The 24,147-nt window shown below is 40.4% G+C and overlaps 1 protein-coding gene and 1 pseudogene across 3 annotated transcripts in view; one reads left to right on the forward strand and one right to left on the reverse strand.

The window, feature by feature from the left end:
• The window catches only part of CEPT1 (choline/ethanolamine phosphotransferase 1), a 49,299-nt gene that overhangs the window by 3,010 nt on the left and 22,142 nt on the right, over nt 1-24,147 (forward strand). For all 3 annotated transcript variants that reach the window (XM_075559293.1, XM_075559288.1, XM_075559299.1), the window contains exons 2-4: nt 3,891-4,298; nt 16,032-16,179; nt 17,539-17,680. In XM_075559293.1, the coding sequence (XP_075415408.1) occupies nt 3,963-4,298; nt 16,032-16,179; nt 17,539-17,680 (626 nt within the window). In that variant the 5' untranslated portion in view covers nt 3,891-3,962. The remainder of the gene's footprint in view (nt 1-3,890; nt 4,299-16,031; nt 16,180-17,538; nt 17,681-24,147) is intronic.
• On the reverse strand, nt 12,872-13,394 carry LOC142436983 (adenosine 5'-monophosphoramidase HINT1 pseudogene; annotated as a pseudogene).

The raw sequence follows: 24,147 nt of genomic DNA on the forward strand, positions 1-24,147 counted from the left end.
TTTACAGGCTCATTGGTGGCTTTCCATTATAACCGTGTAAAATCTCAAATCTTCTCAAACACCTCTATAGTGCCTGCGTTTTCATCCTTGCTTTTACTTTCCATCTGGTTTACTGCTGACGGTCTGCCAAATGATTCATTTGTTTACCTGTGTTTACTTTTCCCCACTGAACATGGGAGCAGGAAACATGCCTGTATTGTTCACTGCACTCTGATATTGGTTGAATGCCTTTGGAACTTGGATTGAAATTCCCCATAAAAATTATGTTAATCACTGATGGCTAGATTCCTAAGCTAACTAGCAGTAATTTTAATTTCTTTTAAAAAATTTTTCCCACTTTTTGTAATGTGGCAAGCAAAGGACATTTTCTCCTCAATCTGATAAGATACTGTATATATTTGAGTATAAGCCGATCCAACTATCGGCCGAGGCGCCTAATTTTACTACAAAAACTGCATTTAAAATGTGTTGGAAAATTCGACTTATACACGAGTCTATATGGTAATCTGTGGCATTTGCACCTCTCCAGTTCACACTTCTCACTCCTGTTGCTCTTCACCCGTGAAGCTCCAGTTTCCTCACAGTCCCTAACTGCCCTGCTGCCTGCAGATGTACTTGCTTTGCCCTCGCTGAATTTCAGAAGCCCCTTGTCTTCATCGTCCTGAAATGGGTTTCCGAGCAGTAGCCTCTAGGGCTTAGGTGTGCAGAGGGAACTTGGTGATGGATCTTTGGTAGTGACAGCCATCTCTCAGGCTGGCATCAGGAAGGACATAGATCTGAATTTCACTTTGTGACTTTGTTACTAATAGTTTGAGACAATGTTGCTAAATTGAAATGTTGGCAAAGGAAACCTTCAGAAACTTGTTTGGCACTAATATATGATGACTAGACCTAGAAAGGCTTGTCAAAATGTAGATTTTTCTGAGAGAGATAGATGGCTAAGGGGAGAAGGAAAATATCTAGGTCAGCGTGAGGAAAAAACTCAGAAGGAAAGTGTCAGTTTATCAAACAGTCCTGCCAAATGCTCAACCTTAAAACCATTAGTATCAGTTCTGTGTTGTTGCTTAGTGCCAAAAACAGGCCAGCACCCACAATATATCACTTTTTTTTAGCAGTAGAATGAAACACTGCAGTAATATGATACAAATTGACTGGAATGAATATTTTATTTCCATTGGCATCTCATAAGAGCTGATTATAGCTCACCAAATGAGCAAATACATTCTCCCATTTGGCTACTGTCAACGTGTTTCGGTGACTCCTGGTCTGCCATCTGATCTAAACTGAGAAGCTTGGCACATGTTGAATGATAGGTCAGTGTAGATAGATGGCTGTGGTAGTTCTGTGGTAGAGTTCTCATTTTCAATGTGAAGCGCTGGGTTCAAGTCCCAGTTTCTCATGCGCAGCCTTACGAGAGACCTGGATGTTACCGTAATGTTGGACCACTCTCGGTGTCTCTTCCACGAGAAGATGGACGCAGAAGGACGCTCTCTAGTGGTCTAATCCCAACATCAGCCAGCCGCCCACCCATCTGCAGTGGTCCTGGGATCGCACAGCATTGCGCAGGAGTCTGTGCTGATCATGGGGTCCTCGGGAGCTGGGGTTCGTTTGATAGCAGTTAACAACGAATATCGTTTCAAAAGCACCTTTAATCGCCAGCTTTTTTTAAATAGTTGATTGTGTGGAGGCAGTTCTCTGAAACAGTAAGAAATGAGTGTGATTTGCCTTCTTGGCATGAAAATTATTTTAATATCTTCTGTTTCAGAGCGCTTCAGGTTACTTAAACGATAGCACTGGTTTTGCGTTAGTTTTTTGTTTCGGTTGTTGAGATTTTTAATTACTTATGTAAGTTTGGCTTGACTAGAATGACTGTTTTCTTGAGCCAGGTATTGAAATACCCAATCTGACAAAGGATTTGGATGCCACTTTAAACTGTTAGTGATTTTGAAGTTTTGAAATTTCACATTGATGAAGATGAGGGCAGACGTCTTTTAAACCCTAGCACAGTGGTACCGGGTCTTTTGCTGCAATGCCCTGGACCTGGGTCACATTCTGTAGTCTCATAGCGAGTGCATCCTTTCTGGACATTTTACATTACTTCGAGCATCGCTTGTGATCAGCAGGTCTGTGTACACATCTCTTGATTCAACGCCCTTTTCATTCTACTAAAATTACTCTTTTTTAATCCTCTTACTGCTTCTCTCCTTCGTCCTTTGACTAGCTGGATTTCCCACAAGGTTATTTATTCTTTTTCTTGTGTCTAATCTCTTCAAGAACTCGTGTACTTTCTAATCTTTACCGTCTAAATGGATGACGGGGAATTTTCATGTCTTATCCAGACTCCATTGAGAGGTAAGAAATGGTCTTGCAGAAAGCCTTCTGGGCCTTGCTTTATTCCCGCACTTCCAACACTCGAGTCTAATGAGCGATGGCTGACCAGAGCGAGACAGGGTACCTGGGGGCCACTGCCGCCTAGGATTCACAAAGCATGATATAATCCACTCTGGTGACTGGTATGAGGCCAATAAAAGCCCAGAGGCTCTGATGGGCCTTTCTGGTGCACAGGAGAGGGGAATGCGTTCCCCTCTGGGAACATTGAAGTTGTACTCTGGTACCTCTCCCAGAGCTCACCTTATGTGCTGCTGCTTTTGCACCTTTTTGTTGTTACTGTATTAAAGCTATTGTCACCATTATAGTGTTTCCCATTGAGCTCTGTGAGTCATTTAAGCAAATTATTGGAACCCAAAGAGTAGAGAATGTGTGGACTCCCAAGACTGTTGCTGGTACCTGCTGACTTATCCCGAGGTGGCTGGGGATAAGCAAGAGACTGCTTACATTGCCAGTTGCGCTCTGAAGTGAGGGAAAGACAACTGAGGCTTGTTAGGGTGCAGCTGGCATGTGAAGTGGGGTTTGTTGCCCCCCACACAGTGTGGTTGCAGAGGTGGTGCTCTTCGTCTCCCCAGGCCGGTGTGTGCAGTCCATATAGCGAGCAGTGTTTGCTAGAGCAGCCCCTGGCTTGCACGCGGTCTTTGGCTTTTGTTTAAAACTCTGCTTAAAAGGCCATGCATGTCTTCCCTTCTTGCCCTCATCCCAGACACCTCTGACTTCACTTCACAGCCAAAATAACAAACTGCTATTGCTCCAACTTTCTCTTTTGACAGTTAACCCCTCAATAGTTTCTACCTGTTGACTCAGTTTATTTTCTCCTTCACCCCTGTAGGGGAAAGATGAGTGTGTCTGCTCCCATAAAGACTTACAGTCTTAGAAACCCCACAGGGGGCACTTCTGCTCTGTCCGCCAGGGTCGCTGTGAGTCAGAATTGGCTTGATGGCAGTGAGTCTGTTTGTTTTCCACCCTTCATTAGATAACCGCTAAGCCTTTCTGGTAGTTCTTCCCTCTCTATACACATTACAGATTGCACCCTCTTCCGTGTTTCCAGTTTTACTACCCTATTCTACGTTCTCCGCCACCATGTCAAACAATGTGACACCCATGTTTGCTTGTGAGTGCTCTCACTACTCTCTTTCTGAGTAACAGAGACAGATACCCTGTTAACCTGGAAAATATTCTCATTTTCATGTTGCTGCTTGATAGAGTAGTTTATGTGTTATCATTTAATGTTTTCTAAAGTGAAAGTGCTATAGGGATTAATTTTTTTCCATACGATGTCCTCAGTTCATCATATGCATATGTTGTAGCATAGATATGCTAATATATTGTGTTATACATATATACTGCCCTCTTAAAGTTAACTTTTTTTGCCCTCGCCTGGAATACCACTTAAAACAGGTTGTATGACTCTGGGCTTGCACCAAAGTCCCTGATTTATTTATACCTACTTGACATTTATAAGTCTATTAGCTTGGTGTTCTTTTTTTTTTTTTTAACAGGTAAAGAACAGCCACAAGAAGGTATAAACTTAATGTAAATTACTGTCTCCAGATAAAAGAAAATCAAGATCAATGAGTGGGCATCGGTCAACAAGGAAACGATGGGATGCCCACGTGGAGTGCCCTGTGGGCTTGGGGCATACGAGTTCTACAGGATGTGTATTAAATAAATTGTTTCAGTTACCTACACCACCGCTGTCAAGACACCAACTAAAGCGGCTAGAAGAGCACAGGTATCAGAGTGCTGGACGGTCCCTGCTTGAACCCCTAATGCAAGGGTACTGGGAATGGCTAGTTGGCCGAGTTCCCTCCTGGATTGCCCCAAATCTCATCACCATCATTGGACTGTCTATAAATATCTGTACAACAGTTTTATTAGTCTACTACTGCCCCACAGCTACAGAACAGGTAAGTTTCATGATAGTACAGCTCAATGTTTGCTAAATACCAAGGCAATTTAATTAAGATTATGGCTCATTTTAACTAAAGAGATAGTACTGTGATATCTGTTTTGAAACCCCTGTCCCACCTGTTGCTGGTCCAGCATGTCTATTACTGTTGCTTACTTACCCCTTATTCGAAACCAGGAGAAAAGAATGAGGCAAAGAATGTGTAAAGGGATTAACTATTGCTTTTAAAATCAGAACTTGCTTTTAAAATCAGATCATCTGAATTCTTCAATAAAAAAGGTTGTGACAGTTTTTAAATGGCTGAATGAAGTTTTAGCAAAGTTTAAAATGAGAGATTTTGGTATTTCAGATGGCTATAAATGAGTTTACTCAGAAGTGTCATTTTCTTAATTCCAGTGAGAATTGTTGAATACTCCTCTTGCTGTAACATGCACGGCTTGTAAACCTATCAAAACCAAACTGACTGCCATTGAGTTGATGCAGACTCATAGTCACCCTTTAGGACCGAGTCAAACTATAAATTCCTTACAGAAATAGACTGATGTCCCTTAGCTACATCTCTATTATTGCAAGGCAAAGGAAGTATAAGAAAAAGTCAGTGTGATAGAGGGGGTTATAAAAAGCTCATAGGAAATTCTATTATCTTTTAATTCCATTTTTCCACAAACTTTGTGAAGCACCTTTCTGCCTTTCCTCTTCCATGTTCTGCTTTGGCTAGCATTTAGAAAAAACCATACTATTTCTTATTAAGACTCTTTCCATAAGTCTTTGCAAACCTAAGCCTTTCAACTGCTGTTACCATATATAAACCAGTCTTGTGTTTCAGAGTAAAATGTGTCCTGTAGGGTTGTTTGTTTGTTTGTTTGTTTGTTTTTCTCTTTTGAGGCCTGTCAGAATTTATTTAATTGATGCTAAGGGTGTTTTTTAATCATTTTATTGGGGGCTCATACAATTCTTATTATAATCCATACATACATCCATTGTGTCAAGAACATATGTACATTTGTTGCCATCATCATTCTCAAAACATTTGCCTTCTACTTGAGCCCTTAATATCTGCTGCTCATTTCTCCCCTCCCTCCCCCCCACTCCCCCTACCTCATGAACCCTTCATCATTCATATATTATAATTATGTCATATATTAGATTGTCCGATGTCTCCCCACCGCCTTCTTCTCTGCTGTCCATCCCCCAGGGAGGAGGCTATACGTACATTCTTGTAATCAGTTCCCCATTTCTACCCCACATTCTCTCCACCCTCCAGGCATCGCCACTCTCACCACTGGTCCTGAAGGAGTCATCTGTCCTGGGTTCCCTGTGTTTCCAGCTGCCATCGGTACCCATGCACATCCTGTGGTCTAGCCAGATTTGTAGGGTAGAATTGGGATCATGATAGTGGGGGAGAGGAAGCATTTAAGAACTTGAGGAAAGTTATATGTTCCATCGTTGCTACCCTACACCCTAACTGGCTCATCTCTTCCCCACAACCCTTCAGTGAGGGGGTGTCTGGTTGGCTACCAATGAACTTTGAGTCTCCACTCTGCACTCGTCCTCATTTACAATGATATATTTTTCCCCTTGGTGCTTGATACCTGATCCCTTCGACAGCTCATAGTCACACAGGCTGGTGTGTTTCTTCCATGTGGGCTTTGTTGCTTCTGAACTAGATGGCCACTTGTTTATCTTTGAGCCTTCAAGACCCCAGACGCTATATCTTTTGATAGCCGGGCACCATCAGCTTTCTTCACCACATTTGCTTATGCATATGTTTGTCTTCATTGATCGAATGAGGAAGGTGGGCACCCACTGATATGATTTTTAGTTCTTTGATGTCTGATATCTGGTCCCTTCTACATTTCGTGGTCAGACAGGCTGGGGTGCTTCTTCCATGTGGGCTTTGATGCTTCTCAGCTAGATGGCTGCCTGTTTATCTTCAAGCCTTTAAGACCCCAGACGCTGTATCTTTTGATAGCCGGGCACTGTCAACTTTCTTCATCACATTTTCTTACGCACACATTTTTCTTTAGCAGTCGTGTTGGAAAGGTGTGCATCCTGGAATGCCAATTTAATAGAACAATGTGTTCCTGCATTGAGTAAGTGCTTGAATGGAGACCCAATGTCCATCTGCTGCCTTAATACTAAACCTATAAATATGTGCACTTAGATTTATTTCCCCACACTTTTATATAAATATGTTTACATATGTACATTCCAGTCTTTAGACCTCTATAAATGCATTTTGTCACCTAGTTCTTTCCTCTATTTCCTTTTACTTTCCTCCTGTCCCACTATCATCCTCAGCCTTCATTTGGGTTTCAGTAATTTCTCTTGGTTACCTTGCCCTTGCTGAATCCCTACCAGGCCTCTCACACCCTCCTTGCTACTGATTTTGGATCACTTATTGCGCTCCTGTCCCTGGGTTGGTCAGCACCACCTCCGTACGCCCTCCTTCCCCTCTCCCGTGTACCCCGGAACCATCGGTCCCGTTGTTTTCTCCTCCAGACTATTCATCCAGTCTATCTTATCTAGATAAATCTGTAGCGATAATATGCACCAAAAATCAAATCAAGTCATAGCAAGATAAGGCGATGAGTGAGAACACATTGATGACAAAAAGAAAGGAAACCAATGACCCAGAGAAGAATAATTAAAAGAAATATATTTTAAAAAGAAAGAAAAACCTGTAAATAGATCAAGGTCTGATTTTTGATCTCTAGGCGTGTCCTTCAGTCAGGTCCCATGTGGTACCATGCTTTGGCCCCAGAGTCTGTCCTTTGTACTCCCTCGGGGGCTCCCTGCTCTGCTCCCATGGTTGCTGTGCCGTAGGCTTTTAGTGGTTTGCCTCGGTGTTACAGGGTTAGTCTGGGCCAGTCCTGACCATGAGTCTCCAGTGTTGTTCCCCTTAGGGCCCTGAGCCATCAAGGGACAGCATGTCTCATAGTGGATCAGCCATATTGTCCACTCTGTCCATTGGCTATTCAGAGGGGGGATATCGTCCTCCAGGCCTGATGGGCTAGGATGTGCTCCACTCTCTCTTCCTCCCTCTTCATTTGCTCTGACCAAACATGCCCCTCTCCCCTAGCTGCAGCTTCAGTGCCGTCCTCAAGTAAATTCTTATGGGGTTAGGGGCAGTTGTTCACGTAGCTGATATGGGGGCTGAGCCCTCAGGCCCCTCCACTGGCTCCCCACTCCTTGCCAGCACAATGCATTCGTCTGGCACTGGCTTTATATCTGGTCCCTCTTTCCTTGTGGAGACACAAACAATACCTTTCCCTTGGTTGGGTCAGTGCCCTGTTCCCCCATCAGATGTTTTTTTTTTCTTTCTCCTATCCTCCTTCCACCCCCGTTTTAGTTGGCTACCATATGTACCCCTGGATTTGGTCTGGCTCCTGCCATTACTACCTGGACCTCACCCCCGGAGTGTTTGTATACAGTAGCTTTTTCCCTGTGGCTCTTTTGCACTTACCTTTCTATTCTTTTATAGCGGACTCATGTTATACTTGTCCTTTTGTGCTTGGCTTACTTCAGTTAGCATAATTTCCTCCAGTTCTTCCCATGCGGCGATATGCTTCATGCGTTCAGCACTCCTTTTTAGCAATGCATAGTACTCCATTTTATGTATGTACCACAGTTTTTTAATCCATTCGTCTGTTGATGGGAATTTGGGTTGTTTCCAACTCCTTGCGATTGTGAACTGTACCGCAATGAACATTGGAGCACAGATGTCTGGTCTTGGTTTGTTACTTATGCCCAGTAGAGGGATTGCTGGGTCGTATGGTAACTCAATTTCCATCTGTTTGAGAAATCACCAAATCGATTTCCATACTGGCTGTACACACTACAGGTTATGTCCTAAAGGGTTTTTAAGGCTGCAACCTTCTGAAAGTAGATTGTCAAGCCTTTCTCCAGAGATCCTTCTGGGTGGATTCAAGCTACCAACTTTTCTCAGTTTATCCCATCCAGGACCTCCTAATACTATCTATATCCATGACTTAAAATGAAAACAAAACTATAGCCCTTAGATCAGAATGAGTGTATTAATGTTTGTTAACTCTGATTTAAAATTGTCCTTTTCAAAAAATGAACAAAGGTAATTAGATAGATGAAAGAGAATTAGATACTTGTTGGACCTATATTAATCAGTTGGTTGGTACAAAACTGTCTAGAAAAGTCACCCTCAACTAAAGTTGTCAGACATAACTGTGAGCCATATGGGATACTCATAGCAACATGATCTGTTCTGTTCATCTCTGAAGTAATAATAATAATAATGAAAATAGTATTTTCAGATGATTTGTCCTTTGAGATGAAGTTACCACCATCCAACCCTGTCTGGATGTTACCACTTGACTGTCGTGCCCACGCATCTCTGTTTGTCATGCTGTGGTGGATTGCTTGCTTGTTGTGGATGCTGGAAGCTATGCCACCAGTGTTTCAAATATATAGGGTTTACCCATGGATGATCATTTTCAGCAGAGCTGATGGTAGAAAAAAGCACCCGGTAATCTACTTCTGAGAAAATTGGCCAGTGAAAATCTTACGATTAGCAGCAGAGTATTGTCTGACGTCACACTGGAAGATGAGTCCCTACAGTTGGAAGGCATTCTAAAATGATTAGGGAAGAGCTGCCCCCTAAAAACAGAATTAGGTTTAAGGATATGGCTGAAGTAAAACTTTCAGGACCATCATCTGCTAATGTTGCATGACTGAAAATAGGAAGAAACAGCTCAAAGTGTCTATTGACAAACAGACGGGAATCTACCAACCATGAATCTAGACAAATGAAATAGTCTGTTGTGACGCCTAGCAACCCTATGTAGAGTTTCTGAGGCTGTAAATATTTATAGGGGCAGATAGCTTCATCTTTCTCCCACTTGAAAAATTGGAAATTGTCGAAAATAAAATGGAACTCAAAAATCAGTATCCTAGGCATTAATTAGTGTGCTGAAGTGAACTGGTATTGGCCATTTTGAACTGGATATCATTTGGCCAACACCTAATCTACCTTGCCAAGAATGACAAATGAAGAGGAATGGCATCGCATTTATATCCCAAAAGAATATCTCAGGATCTATCCTGAAGTCTACTACTGTCAGTGATTATATGATATCCATACAAGGAAGACTAGTTTGACTGTTACAATTAACATGCAAACACGGCTAATACCAGAAATGAAGAAATTAGATGTTTTTCACTTCTGAAGCATGCAGTCAAGATGCAAGGTAATTGGTACAAAGACCTGAAATTAGGAAACAAAAAGGGAAGAATGGGCTTGGCATTTCTTAAGTTAAAGAACTGAAGAAAACATTCAGTCTTTGAGTTGCAGTATGAAGGAGTCTATGGTCAATGTTGAATGATATAGAAAACATCAAAAGAAGATGGAACCCTATTGAAAGAACTGGCCACAGTCAACCATTTCAGCATGCAGCATATGATCCAGAACCAATGGTACTGAAGAAGTCCAGGCTGCACTGGAGGACGTGGCAAAAACAAGGCTCCAGGAATGGATAGATCCATAGATGTTGAGAGGAGGGCCTTCAGAGCCAACATGGAGAGCCTCCCCACTAGAGTCAGCACTAAATTCAGACTTTTAGCTTCTTAAACTATGAAATAATTCTGTTCTTTATCAGGAAAATCAAATATCACACTGTATTGGGCAAATCTGCAAAAGGAGTCTTTAAAAAGTTAGAAAGCAAAGATGCCACTTTGAAGATGAAGGTGCATCTGACAGAATCCATGGTCATTACAGTCGTTACGCATATGAAAGCTGGACAGTGAATAAGGGGCACCAAAGAAGAATCGATACCTTTGAGGAAGCATATTGTTGAAGGATATTGAACCTATCATGGATGTCTACAAGAACAAACACATTTTTCTTGAAGTACAGCTAGTATGCCCCTTAGAAGCAATGACGGCAAGACTTCCATCCACGTGCTCACTTACATTGGACTTGTAATCAGGAGATATCAGGCCTTGGAGGAAAACGCCCTACAGTAGAGGGTCAACACAGAAGAAGACCCTCATGAGATGAATTGACAGTGGCCACAACCATGGGCTTCGAAGATAGCAATAATTATGAGGATGGCGCAGGATGGGGCAGTGTTGCCTTCTATCCTGTGGTTTCTGTGACTCTGAAGTGACTCAGCAGCAGTCAGTAAAAAAACCACCTGTCATCCTTTCCATTTTCTCCAATTCACCGATATTGAAGTGGCTGACTACTGAGGATTGCAGCTACAGATAAAACATGTTTTTGTCTTCTTTCAGGTCCTTTATTTTCCCTCATTGTTGAATGCCTGTATTTATTTGCTCTACAAATATAGTTGATGTGGTGTTTGTATGGATTTGTTTCTGGTTTTCCTTTATTTCCTTACCTGTCTTGCTTTATATCCACCAGAAAACTAGTATGATTACATAAATATGTTCTGGGATCCTTTATCACATGTCCTTTGAAGTGCCCTTTCAGTAGGGTTCATCTAGTCTCAGAAGGAGTTAAAGTCTTAGAAACTCACAGAGGTCATTCTGTCCTGCCCTATGGGGTCACCATGAGTCAGAATTCACTCAGTGGCAGTGAGTTTGTTTTTGAAGTCAAAAGTATTGCTACTCGGGTTCCTGTATATGTCTGTGTGTGCTGCTACTTCAAGTCTCTAGCTTCTTTAATTCCCTAGAGCAGTGCTGTTCAATACAACTCTGTGGAGCTAGCAGTGTTCTCTGTTCTTGGCTTATGGGATGAGTGTGGTAGCCGTACCACATCGCCAAGCTCCTGATGCATGGTTACTGTAACTGAAGACAGGAATTTTTATTTTTATTACATCTTAATAACTAAAGCCACACCTAATGTCTACTGTGTAGGACAATATGGATTCTTTTAAGGGGAAGTCAAAGAGCAAAAGTACAGAAGATAAGGTTCTTAATCATCTAGGATTAATTATCCAGTCCAATGTGTAAAGTATGGTTACACAACCCCATCTAGCACTGGGAGGATTTGCAACTCTGGGTTTCCAGTCTTCCAATACCATTGCATCACTTCTTACTCATGGCAACCCCATATTGAGTCAGAGGAGAACTTTGCTCTGGAGACTGATACAGAAGTAGATCACCAGGCCTTCCACAGTACCTTTGGGTAGATGCCTTTTACTATGTGAGCCTTTTAACTATGCCCCCCCCCCCAGGAACTCTGGTTTACAGGACTATGCAGTGTGATTTTTTTAATAGCCTCAAGGAGCCCTAATGACCCTGTGAGTCAGTTGTGGGACTGCTCCCAGCCACTCCTATGCATACAAAGGCTTACAGCCTCGGAAGGAACCCAGGATTTATCCAGCTATATAGAGGATTTCTTTGAGTCGGAATTAACACAGTGGCATTGGGCTTGATTATTTTTTAATAGCCTACATGTTCTAAATTATAGGACTCTAAGAAAATGTTTGAGAACAGAACTAAATATATCTCTATCAGGGAAGTACTTTCTGATTAAAGGAACCTTTACAGAATATACTAAATATTTCCAGCCCTGAGTAGTTTAATTTGCAACTCTGCAGTTTTCCTTGATAAGTAGCATCTGTTAATATGCCTTGTTAACAGTAAAATTTTCTTCAAGGCATGGGTGTCAGAAATCTATGAGTAGTAATATAAATCACTTTTAAATCTTCAAAATAAGCCAAATAGAAGCTCCCGTTTTTAAAAAAAAATACTTTTATTGGGGGCTCTTACATCTCATCAAAATCCATACATACATTGCTCCAGTGTATCAAGCACATTTGTTGCCATCATCATTTTCAAAGCATTCTCTTCCCACTTGAGCCCTGATAGCCGCTCCCCATTTCTTCCGCTTCCATCCCCCACCTGCCCTCCCTCATGAACCCTTGAGAAGTTGTAGATTATTTTTTCTATATCTTATATCCTCCATTGCCCCTCACCCACTTTTCCATTATTCATCCTCCTGGAGGGGATTCTAGGTTGATCCTTGTGATCCATTCCCCCTTTCTTCCCCCCACCCTTCCCTAATCCTCCTGGTATCTCCTTGTTGGCCCTGAGGGGTTTATCTATCCTGGGTTCCCTGTGTTGCAGGCTCTTACCTGTAGCAGTGTGCATATTCTGGACTAATCCGATTTTTAAGGTAGAATTGAGGTCATGATAGCGGGGTGAGGAAGCACCAAAGAGCTAGAGGAAAGTTGTGTGTTTCATCTGTGCCGTACTGCCCCCTGACTGGCTCATCTCTTCCCTGTGCTTGGGTATGGTTTTATTCTGGGTCTTAGATGCCTAATACCTGATCCCATCGACACCTCATGATCACACAGGCTGGTGTACTTCTTCCATGTGGGCTTTGTTGCTTCTGAGCTAGATGTCTGCTTGTTTATCTTCAAGCCTTTAAGACTCCAGACGCTGTATCTTTTGATAGCCAGGCATCATCAGATCCTGTCAGGAAGGTGAGCATCACAGAATGCTGGATTGTTAGAACAATGTGTTTTTGTGTTAAGGGAGTACTTGAGTTGAGGCCCAATGTCCAACTGCAACCTTAACTTTTTTTTTTTTTACCATTCAATAATGTCTTTTATTACATATGGGGTACCCCCCAGTATTCCCTTAATCTCTCCATACACAGGCAAATTTAAGGGTACTGTTGAATACATTTTAACTTGCTGACCTGATCATTGCCTAGAGAAGGGATACGTTTCCCTGAAAGCATGCTTAACCTGGAGGCCAACTCATCTGCCGACCACCGAGAACATGCAGATGGACGTGATAGACAGACTGTCCCCCATCCGAACCTTCATTCACCACCATTCGATATCCCTTGTTCAGGCCCAGGTCAGCTGCACATTTCTTGCCAACAATCATTAAATGTCCAAGGAGACTCATCATCATCTTCTGCGACAGAAATCTGGGAAATGTACTTCTTCGGTATCACCAGAAAATGTGTTGGTGCTTGTGGGGAAATGTCATGAAAAGCAAGGCACCGGTCGTCCTCAAAAATGATCTTGGCTGGGATTTCTTTACGGATGATCTTCCCGAAGATTGTGTCGCCGCCAGGCCGGGCCACCTGAGCCTTGGCAATCTCCTCGGCCATCTCGACCTCCGGGCGCGGCTGGGGAGGGAGGAGGCGGGGCAACCTTAACTCTTATAGATATGAGTACATAGTTCTATTCCTCTCTCTCTCTCTTTCTTTCTTTCTGTGTGTCTGTCTGTCTGTCTGTCTGTGTCTCTCTGTCTCACTTAGTTTCACTTAGTGGACTGCCATATGTATCCCTGGATTGAGTTTGGCCCATGCTGTAGTTGCTGGACCTCACCCCAAGGATGTATGTATAGTAGCTTTTCCCCTATGTCCCACTTTGTTGCTGTTGTAGTTAGTTTATTTGTTTTTAAGCTCACCTCAGTGGACTCATGTTGTACTTGTTCTTTGGGCTTAACTTGCTTCACTTGAAGCTCTCCTTTTTTAATGTACAACATTTATAGGCCATGCCAGTAGTTCAATTCTAGCCTAGGCAAGAGAAGCTGTTCCTTGAACAGCTGTCCATGTGTGAAAGGTAATATTGTAAGGACTGTGTGTATGAGAATATCACTTCCCAGAGTGTTCTTCCTGTGGAACCTTGAAGAGAGGTTTAGAAATAAGGCCTGTCCTTGGTCTTATGGGACAGTGTAGTCAATTGGCAGAATATGGTTCTCAAAAATCATTGACGCGAGTAGACTTTTAAAGTCTTACAAGCTTATGAGCAGCCATCTGAGACAACTACAGGTCTCTACTCACCAGGAACAAAACAGTAAGAAGGCAGCTAAAAAAGCTCAGAGAAGAGATGAATCTACATAAACCATGGCTTCATCTATGGTGAGACCAAAACTAAATGGTGGATGTCTTGTACCACTCACCGTTCTGACTGGGTTTCCAATAGCACTTCTCACAGAGTATCTTGTTATTTGACATTTTGTATTTCCAACCATAGTAAACAACAACTATGTATTAATCACATGTTTGGCAGTAATGAGATGCGAGAGAAGAGTAATGCTGGCTATGTTGGTTAAAGTTAGTATCAACGTCACTAGGCCGTGATTCTCAGTGACTAGGTAGGTATGTAGTGCTGTAATTGGGTGGTTTATGTAATGATGAAATTTGGCAGTTATGATGTGGTCCTCTATTTTGCATGAGGATTTTTGCATAGTACTCTGATCTGTGGAGCCTAACCAAGCTGATATGTGAGGACTTTTTGTAGATGTCCCTGAACAGATGGAAGAACAATGTGGAGTACATATCAGATTCCTACTTAAAAAGCAGTATACGATAGGATAAAATAATTATTTATAAACTATTAGGGGTTCAGAGGGAAAGGGGGAGCAGGGAGGGAGGGAGAGGGAAAAAAAAGGAAAACAAGCTGATTCCAGGAACCCAAGTGGAAGGCGAATTTTGAGAATGACGAGGGCAACGAATGTATAAGGGTGCTTTACTCAATTGATGTATGTATGGATTGTGATAAGAGTTGTATGAGCCCCAATAAAAAGATTTATTAAATTTAAAAAAACAAATAACTATATCCAAATACTCAATATGTTTGTTATCACACTATGTATTCTAAGAAAACTGAATTTGAGTTATGATCAGTTTTACTTTTCATCATTCCTCCCCTGTAGATTTTCATGCAATGTTTAAAATATATAGAAAAAAATTGGTTTAAAAACTACAACAAAAAACTCACATAAAAAAAGAAAATGTTTTGAAACTGAACAGCAATTGTATAATTATGCATGAGCTAATTGAATTACAAATTGTTACAACCTCTTTAAGAGCTCCCAATAAAATGATATAAAAAAATCAAAAAAAATAAACAAGAAGCCAGACAAACTGGAACAATAGAAAACAGAAGGTTTTTCTGGGACACTATTTAAAGCTCGACCCTTTAGTGAAATAACACATTGGTGTTGTATTTTAAAAATCTTCCCTGTGCGACCAAAAGGTCAGTAATTAATCCAAAGTGAAGATGTTAGGGAAACCAGAGTCCTAGAAAGGGAGCAAACCAACACAGGTAAAGCATTGACACATTGTACTTCGTGTAACATTGCTGGACAGTTTGGGGGGAATTTTAAAATGGGAACCTAACTTACTGTGTAGACTTTAACCACAAATTCAGCAAGATTTTAATAATAGAATATCTCATGCTTCCGTAGCTTTGGGAAATGGCAGCACTTCATGACCCACTCTTTGTCACAATATGCATTAGCACTATTAAAGTCCTGGGAGAAGTCGGCAGTAGAGAAATCCTGTCTAGCATTGTTTAGCCGATTGTTTCTCCCTTAAGTTTGGAATGAATTTCCCCCTTATATAATACTTGAAAATATCCCAAAAGATGCAATTTGGGAAATCTTGTACTAGATAAGGCCTTAATTGACTCTTAGATCTAACTGTTTGGAGGCGTCTTGTAGACGTGCCTTAGACTCATCTCTCCTGGGGCTTCGTAATGTCTTGGAGAAGGACTTGGTCAGCACATGCTTGAGTAACTGTCCACAGGCCGAGTAGCTACTTCTCTTAGAATTCTCGATGTTTCAAAAAGGTCTTTGTGCTGTAGCTCTTGGATCTTGTCTTGCAAAACTTCCTGTCTAAATCTCTAATCTCGACAGCAAGGCTTCCTGTCTAAATCTCTAAATCTGTAATTCAGAAGAATGAAGAGAAAATCCTGTGGGTGAAAATACGTTACCTAAACCATAGCGAACATCTCAGTTCCCCCTCTTCCCTTCTTCTCCTTCACAGGCACCTCTGTGGGCATACATTGCTTGTGCGTGTGGCCTTTTCATTTACCAGTCTTTGGACGCCATCGATGGAAAACAAGCCAGAAGAACCAATAGTAGCTCTCCTTTGGGAGAACTTTTTGATCATGGTTGTGATTCACTGTCAACAGGTACTGTGGGTTTTTAATATTAACCAGTTTTCAACAGTAATGAAAGCAATATGCTCTGTAGTGCTTATAAAAGGTTTGTGGTGTCATAATAGTTATTGAGATAATTTATTTTGTATTGAATTCTGTTATTTCCAAAAGACCATGAAAATGATTTTTTATTATTACTATTTTTATTACTATTTTTTATTATTGGCAGTATTAAGCAATTTAGGAATTAAGTTTTTTTATTTCTATGTTATTTTTAATGCTAAATATTGTTTAGTCATCTGTTTGTTTTCAGAGCCTTAGGGTGTAATTGTCATTGTGAAGTATGTGACAGTACAATAGTAGAAGCCTAGTTAAGTAATTTGTGGTCTTTACAGTTAAGTGACTATGTTTTATGCCTTTGAAATTATGCTGTAAAGACATTGAATAGATAACTGATACGTTATGTGCTTGACTAAAAAAGACTGAAATTTAAACATTTAAGCGCTACACTAAAGTGCTGACAGTAGGTGAGTTGACTATAGTTTGGCAACCTGTTTACTTGCAGTATTTGGCACATTTAAAATATAATAGTTTGGTATATTTTATAGGAGAAAGATTTAGAAATTAAATGAAAATTTATCACTAATTTTCCTGACAGGAGCTTCCCTTGATTTAGTTCTTCAATTGTTTTTCTTATAATTTGGTATACCATTTAAAAGATTTAGAATGAAGCAAAACCCTTTGATTGGTTTACCTTGGATCCAGATTTGCAGGTGTAGGTGGTGCTTTTTAAAACCACTGCCTCAGTATCCAGACAGCAGCTAGCTTAGTAGAAGAGGAGCAACTAAGCTCGGACACAAGTCAAGGAGACCGCAAAACCTCCACTGAGTCCAAGCTGGCCACGTGTTTTAAGAGCTGCTGTAATTTATAGCTAGGTGAATGTAGACTGGCAAGTAACCTGTGTTTTATGTTCAAGGGCAGTCACAGTGCACGGTAGTGTGCATCTCACACCAGCTGCTAAATAAGAAACAACAACTCTCCATTAGAAGCAAGTGGGATTATCCATGCCTTTGTTTTCCTTTCCTCAGTGGCTCTGCCTTTTCACGCTTACTGCCCTATCACTAAGTTAGGAAAATACTCTGAAACGTTGTAGAGTATCTTAGTTGCTTTAAAGAACTTTGATTCCAACAAGTGGTTTAATGAAAGAAGAGAATAAAATGATGGAAAGAGATGATATTAAGATTGTTTCTACTTTCCTGTTGTTATACATAGCTGGGAACAGATTGTACACTCAACAGTATACTTCTTTGCCTCATCTAAAACCGTTTGTAGTTCACTTATATTTGCTGTGCAGATTGTTCTGTTTCATTGTGATCTTTTTTTTTTCTGCAGTTTTTGTGGTTCTTGGAACCTGCATTGCGGTGCAACTGGGGACAAACCCAGATTGGATGTTTTTTTGTTGTTTTGCTGGGACATTCATGTTCTATTGTGCACACTGGCAAACATATGTATCAGGAACATTGCGATTTGGAATGTAAGTAGCACGTACTGGTGTTTTAATTTTCCAGTCCCACTGTGATGAATGTTGTGTATAGGACTGAGTATTAGGGCCTAAGCGAATGACTAAAGTGCTTTTACACATACAATATTAGGCTCATATTAAAACTGTTAACTAATAATGTTTGTCATATGTCTTTGAGCCACTGCATTTTAAAAAATATCAGAAATATCAGAAATTCCCAGGCAGTATTTTCAAAACAGCCGGAAAAGCAGTAGTTCCTCCTTACTCATCTCTGTCTGTCTGCCCCACAATAAATTTGCTTCTTTTTTTCCTGCTACACTTCACTCTAGCTCCAAATGTTATTTTGACATATAAAAATGTACTTTCAGGAAAGATGAGATAGTTTCTAAGTGCAACCCTCACCTTTAGACATCATGCTAGGCTTTTTTCTTTTCACCATGTTTATATCTAAATATATAGATACACACGGAGACTTAAAAGTTCATAGAGAGGTTTCATTATCTTTTCATCCCATTTTCCCATGAATTTTTGGAAGTTCCCTCATATACAAGCTCTTTGTAGCTCAGCTGACATGAGAAAATGCTGTAGACTATTATCGCCAATGAAATACCTGAGATTTGGGAAAATTACATACAAACTCTGCTACAAATTATTTCAACCTGGTGATCAGTACTTTCTCATAAATACTTATTAGTCAACCCTCGAGTACGGATGGTATTGTACCAGGTATTTAATTCGGTATCACACCTTTTTTACAACACTCAAGTTATTGTTATTCTTTTTAATGGCATAGTATTCAGAGAAAGGATTTGAGGAAACACTGTTACATGAAGTGTCAAAATGCGACACTGGCAGATGGCAGGGGGACGTTTTAACCTAGTCGTGAGTGAAGATGGATCATTAATAGAGTTTTAATTTTAGAGTTCTGGTGAATTTAAAGCAGTCATGGTGATGTAGTGGCTTAACCATTAGACTGCTCACAGGTCAGCCATTAGCACCCACCAGCCACTCTCAGAGAAAGATGAGGCAATCTGCTTCCATCGAGATCTACAGCCTCGCAAACCAGCAGTTCTCAACCTGTGGGTCGAGACCCCTTTGGGGGTCGCCCAATTCATAACAGCAAAATTACAGTTATAAAGTAGCAACGAGAACAATTTGATGGTTGGAGGGTCACTACCACATGAGGAACTGTATTGTGTTACAGCATTAGGAAGGTCAAGAACCACTGTCGTAAACTCTGTGGAGCAGTTCTGTTTTGTCCTTTAGGGTCAGCAGTGGATACATAGAAATTCAACAGTTATTCAAGTTCATCTGACTTTGACAAAACATACTGAAGTAGAATCGAAGATCATTAATACTTTGTTAACTGTTTAAAAGGCATGTCTTAAAATACTTTCAAGGTATTAGAGTTTAAAGAATATGTTAAAGGCACATCTCCTATTTTCTTACTCGATTCAGTAGTGGTCATGAGTGTTTGAAAACCCTGTGCTTGTGCATGTATCAGTAGCTTATAGCATTATCAGTGTTAATAAAATAATTGAAGATATGTGATGCCACAAAAAAGTAACTGTACAGATGCTTTTCTTCAATATTTCCTGTTTTTATATTCTTTCTCTATACTCGGGAAACCAAAAAGTTTCATAGACTTAAAGGATAAACTTGTAACATCACTTGGCTTGCCCTGAGTCAATATTAACTTTTAGTGATGTTATTGTTTTCAGATATAGAATTTGTGACATCTGCATTTCACATAGTTGTATTTCATTATCATCTTACTTGTTAAATTACAAGCACTTATTTTAAAAGCTTATTCATCTTCAAGCACTAATCCATATTTTTCCCATTGAAATAAAGTGGCCTTGCCATCCTGGTGGGAGGGAAGGAAAATGAAAGAATGAAGCCATAGAAGCAGGGGTAGAGTAAATAGACAGTATTTTTAGGAGTTATTTGATATCAGGGCTTTCTACTTCCTCTCTTCAAATTTTCCTCCTGATGTGTTTTTATTGATGAGTGTTGTGTGCAGAGGACTAGAAGCAGCCCCATATGGTTACATCCTAAGATGCCTGTGGGGAAGTGGCAGGAGAAAAGATTGGAAAAGATCCAGATTTAGTGTGCTCTGCCAAGAAAATTGGACTTCTATCCTGATCTTTGGGGAATTTATGTAGGTTCTAAAGAAAGGGAATGACAAAAAATCCTTTTAGAAAAGTTAATTTGGCAACATAGTGGAGGAATTGGGCTGTGTCATAAATAGGGAGACAAGAGAAAGAGTCATTGCAATGAAAATGAGTAGTGTAGCCTCAGCTCAGGAGTGGCAGTGCTACTGCAGAGGACCGGACAGAGAGGAAGAGGGTGGAAAGAGAGAAGAGAAAGAATTCATCAGAAGGAGGACGTGGAGACTCGGATGGCTCCCAGGTTTCCAGCTTGGGGGGTGGGATAGAAGATGGAGAAAGACACTGTAGGAAAAGAAACCTGTTTGAAGGAGAGTAGTCCTTGTTAGAATATGATGAGGGGTTTTAGGCATCCAAATGGGGTGAAAGCGAATAAATAATAGAGAGTAAGCCTAGAAAGAAGCCCATAAAAATAATTGAAATTAGCAAGTAGAGTAGGAGGCATAGCAGAGTTAAAGCCAAGAAAGGAAGGGATTTCAAGAAACTGTTCTAAATACTGCCAAAACTTAAATGAGGACAGAAACGTGAATAATGAATTTGGCTGGAGAAGGCCACCCAGAGTAGTTTCTGTATAGTGCGCGAGTAGAACCCCTGTTATAAATGGGGAATAAGTAGAGACAGTTCAGGTTAGAGGAGAGAATATAGGTTCAGAAGACTCCGGCTTTTACATTTTACATATAGAAGAAATCCAGAAGAGATGAGACTTGCAGATAATCTGAGAAAGCGTATTCTTTACATTATAAGATTGCTGAAGGTGCTGGGACCAAAGGTGTTCACGGGTCACACGGGTAGAGACAGTCTTCCATAGAGTCTGGAGTGCTTCCTTCTTCGAAGAAGTCTTAAATTGTTCTTCAATAACAAATAGAATAGGCAAATATATAGTATTGTAAATATTGAAATAACGTTTGTATGTGTCAGAGACAAAGTTCAATCTTATTTTGCTTAACTAAGAAAGAACTAGTTCAACTTTCGAAGGTAGTTTTACTAAGATTTTTTAAAAATCAGTTGCTTTTTTCTTAGTGGAGAAAAGTGAAAACAATGTTAGATACATACGAATCTTATTTTAAAACATTTTTACTTGATTCTTTTATTTTAATATACTTACACATGAGTTTTTAAAAATTTATTAAGGAAATCAAATTGTTGTACTCTTGTTATCTGCTATCGAGTCCACCGCCCTGACTCACAGTAACTCCGGGTCAAACGGAATGTGGCCTGCTGTTGTGACCCTACAGAGTATTTATTGCCCAATTTGTTCAACAGCAGAGCAACATGCAGGACTCCACTGACAGGCAAGTGCTGCTGCACATGAGGTTCATTGGCTGAAAATCAAACCCAAGTCTCCCACATGGAAGGCAACCATTCTAGCGGACCACTCTTACTTCTTTCAATAACTTCAAAATATAGAGTGTCTCCCCAACAAGAGTTTGGTATCTTGAACAAAAACAGGCACAGTAACTTTAATAATTAAATATTTCTATTGAAAGTAGAAGTCTAGTTTTGTGAGAGAGGAAGCATTTTTTGTATAAGCCCTTCTCTGCAGTGATGAGCTCTGTCTTTCAGCATGTTACTCGCATCCCAGCCAAAAGCTGCCCGGCACAGAGAATTCTAGTCCCTGTCACATCCAAGCAGAGCACCTCCTTAACTAGCAAGTGCTCCTGGATGGCCATGCGAGGTCTGACGGAGGTGAGCCCAACTCCTAGCACCATGTTAGGTCGATGGTAGCCCTTCCGCATTTTTGTCGGCTTGAGAAAGAGAGACTGGAGAGGGAAATGGGTTAGAAGCTGGAATTTCACAAAAAGACTGGGTTTTATAATACAGGCTGAAGCTCATTTGTAAGCATTTGTAAAACATTCTTTAAAATGTTAATGGATTACATTTAATGAAAGAGTTGACATTTTTCTCCTAATACCTGTACACCCTCAATTTCTAGGTATTTTTAAAGATGCAACTAGGTGTATGTATATAATCTATTTTTAGGAATTAAATACATAGAACCCGAAACAATCTTTTTAAAGAGTTATTTATGTAAAACATAGGTCTTGAAATTGTTTGTGACAGGTAGACTTTTTAAAATGATCCTTCTGGGGTGTGTGGCAGTACTCTATGTTCTCTTCTTAGGGAAAAAAGTGGTAACTTTAAGCCACTGTATCTTGTTCAAGAGTTATCACTACATTGCCTTGATTGCGTGGCTTGGACAAAGCCCACCACTTTCCTGGGCCTCAATTCCTAAAGTTAGAGTTTGGGATTAGATCATGTCTGAGGTCCCTCCGATGAAGCCTGTGATTCTGTTGATTTTTACAGATGTTAACTCTTTGTATTATTGCTTAAAATGACAGCAGGGAGAGTATTGATTTTTGCTGCTATTCATTTTTTAATTCACCCTTTTAAGATTTTACATTTATATTCATGAAAACTGAAAATGTATTTTTCTATGTAACTTCTGTAATACCTTTCCATGTTTTCTTTTCGGTAACTAAATAGTTAATAGGCTATGTATTCTGTGTGTTTAGTTCATTAGGTTATATACTTAGTTCATCTCCTAATCCAAACCCATTACTATGGAGTCCTTTCAACTCAGAGCAGCCCTAGAGGGCAGAGTCTTACTGGCCAGTAGGATTTCCGAGGCTATAAATCTAGATGTAAGCAGACTGCTTCGTCTTTCTCCTGTGGAACGGCTGGTGGGTTTGAGCCTGAATTGACTGATCAGACTATGTTTCAGTTAGCAGCTAAGAGGGCGTAAGCCACTGGTCTACGAGGACCTCTTTTAATCCGAAGTAGTGACTTCTATTCTGGAAACACTTATTGCAAGACCTCTGTTAATATATGAGAGAGCTTCCAAAGGTTTGTGGAGAAATTCCATTACCTTTTAATTCCATTAATTTCTTAACACCCACTTTGTCTTTGGAAACTTCTCACGAATCTTGCATATGATTTGCATATTGTTACATGGCTAAGGTTTATCACATGAGTTATTAAATGTCAGAAATTTTCATTTCAGTTACTTTTGTGTATTATTTTTCTCAAGTGATTCATTCTTTTGGACATTACCTCTGCCCATTTAATTTTATCTCATTGTTAGTATCTCTAAAACAACTAACTCTCAATTACTGATAATGAATGTAAAACCTAGATAGAAATTTAGGCCATCAGATCACCAAGTACAGTTTTTGTTGTTGTTAAGCGCTGCAGCGTCGACTGTGACTCAGTGCCCTGAGAGGACTGCCCCGGGAGATTTTTCTAAGCTGAGAACTCTGTTGGAGCAGAGCATAGGTCTTTTCTCCCATGCAGCCACTGCTGAGTGTGAATCACCAGTTTCATTAGCTGCCAACTTGCTTCTTCCCATTGCTCCTCAAAGGTCCTGTGTCTCCTTCCTCTGCTCTCAGTTTGTATGAATGTTTTTATTCGAAGTGTAATCTATACTGTCACCCTTGCTTTCACTTTTCCAAGTCATACTGCTCTCGTGATTGTACTGCATGTTGAACACACTTTCCCACTAATAAGCTAACCCAGCCCAATGGAGAGTTACAGTGCTGCTAGTTACGGTGCTGGTGTGGGATTAGGGGAGAGAAAGGAAGAAGGAAACTATTCCAAGCTAGAGTTTTTAGGAAGCAAGACAGAGGTGGCCAGTTTAACTTTTGCTCCAATCATATACCAAAAACATTTATGCACTAATTTTACTCAGCAGAAATAAGAGTGTGGTGAAGTACGGGGCAATGAACGGGGAGCTATATAATTAATGATTTTCCAAACACATAGATGGCTGTACATTGGCCTACCAAGGAGCATTCCTCTCTAATGGGAAGTCTGAGTAGGTTCATACATTTCAGGAACCTCCATCAAAGGCAGTGTTTACCAAGTAGTACTTACCACTCCTAGGTGACTGAGAATTGGCATCACATCTTTGGTGCTAATGTTTCTAACTTCGTTTACAAGTCGTTTGTTTGATGTGTTACAGTTTCAAGTTTTAAACATTTCTATTTGGAGTACAAAATTGTGTGTGTGTGTGTGTGTGTGTGTGTGTAAGGATACCACTAGTATTGTATAAATTGTCATTGAATCTTTAGGTGCCTTTTTAAGGAGAATGCTACCTTGTAATCTGTTTTTGCCCCTTGTTTTAGTAGGGCTCTTTAGTGAAAGTTCTGAGTAAAGTTATTTTGAAATGTTTGTTTTCCTATGCATAGAGTCGATGTTACAGAGTCCCAGATCCTAATTATAATATGCCAGCTTCTCACAGGAACCCTGGGGCCTTGGTTCTGGAACTTCACGGTAACTGTTAGATGGTGAATCATGCTGCCAATGAACGATGGT

The sequence above is a fragment of the Tenrec ecaudatus genome, chromosome 1, assembly GCF_050624435.1.
Source record: "Tenrec ecaudatus isolate mTenEca1 chromosome 1, mTenEca1.hap1, whole genome shotgun sequence".
NCBI lineage: Eukaryota > Metazoa > Chordata > Mammalia > Afrosoricida > Tenrecidae > Tenrec > Tenrec ecaudatus.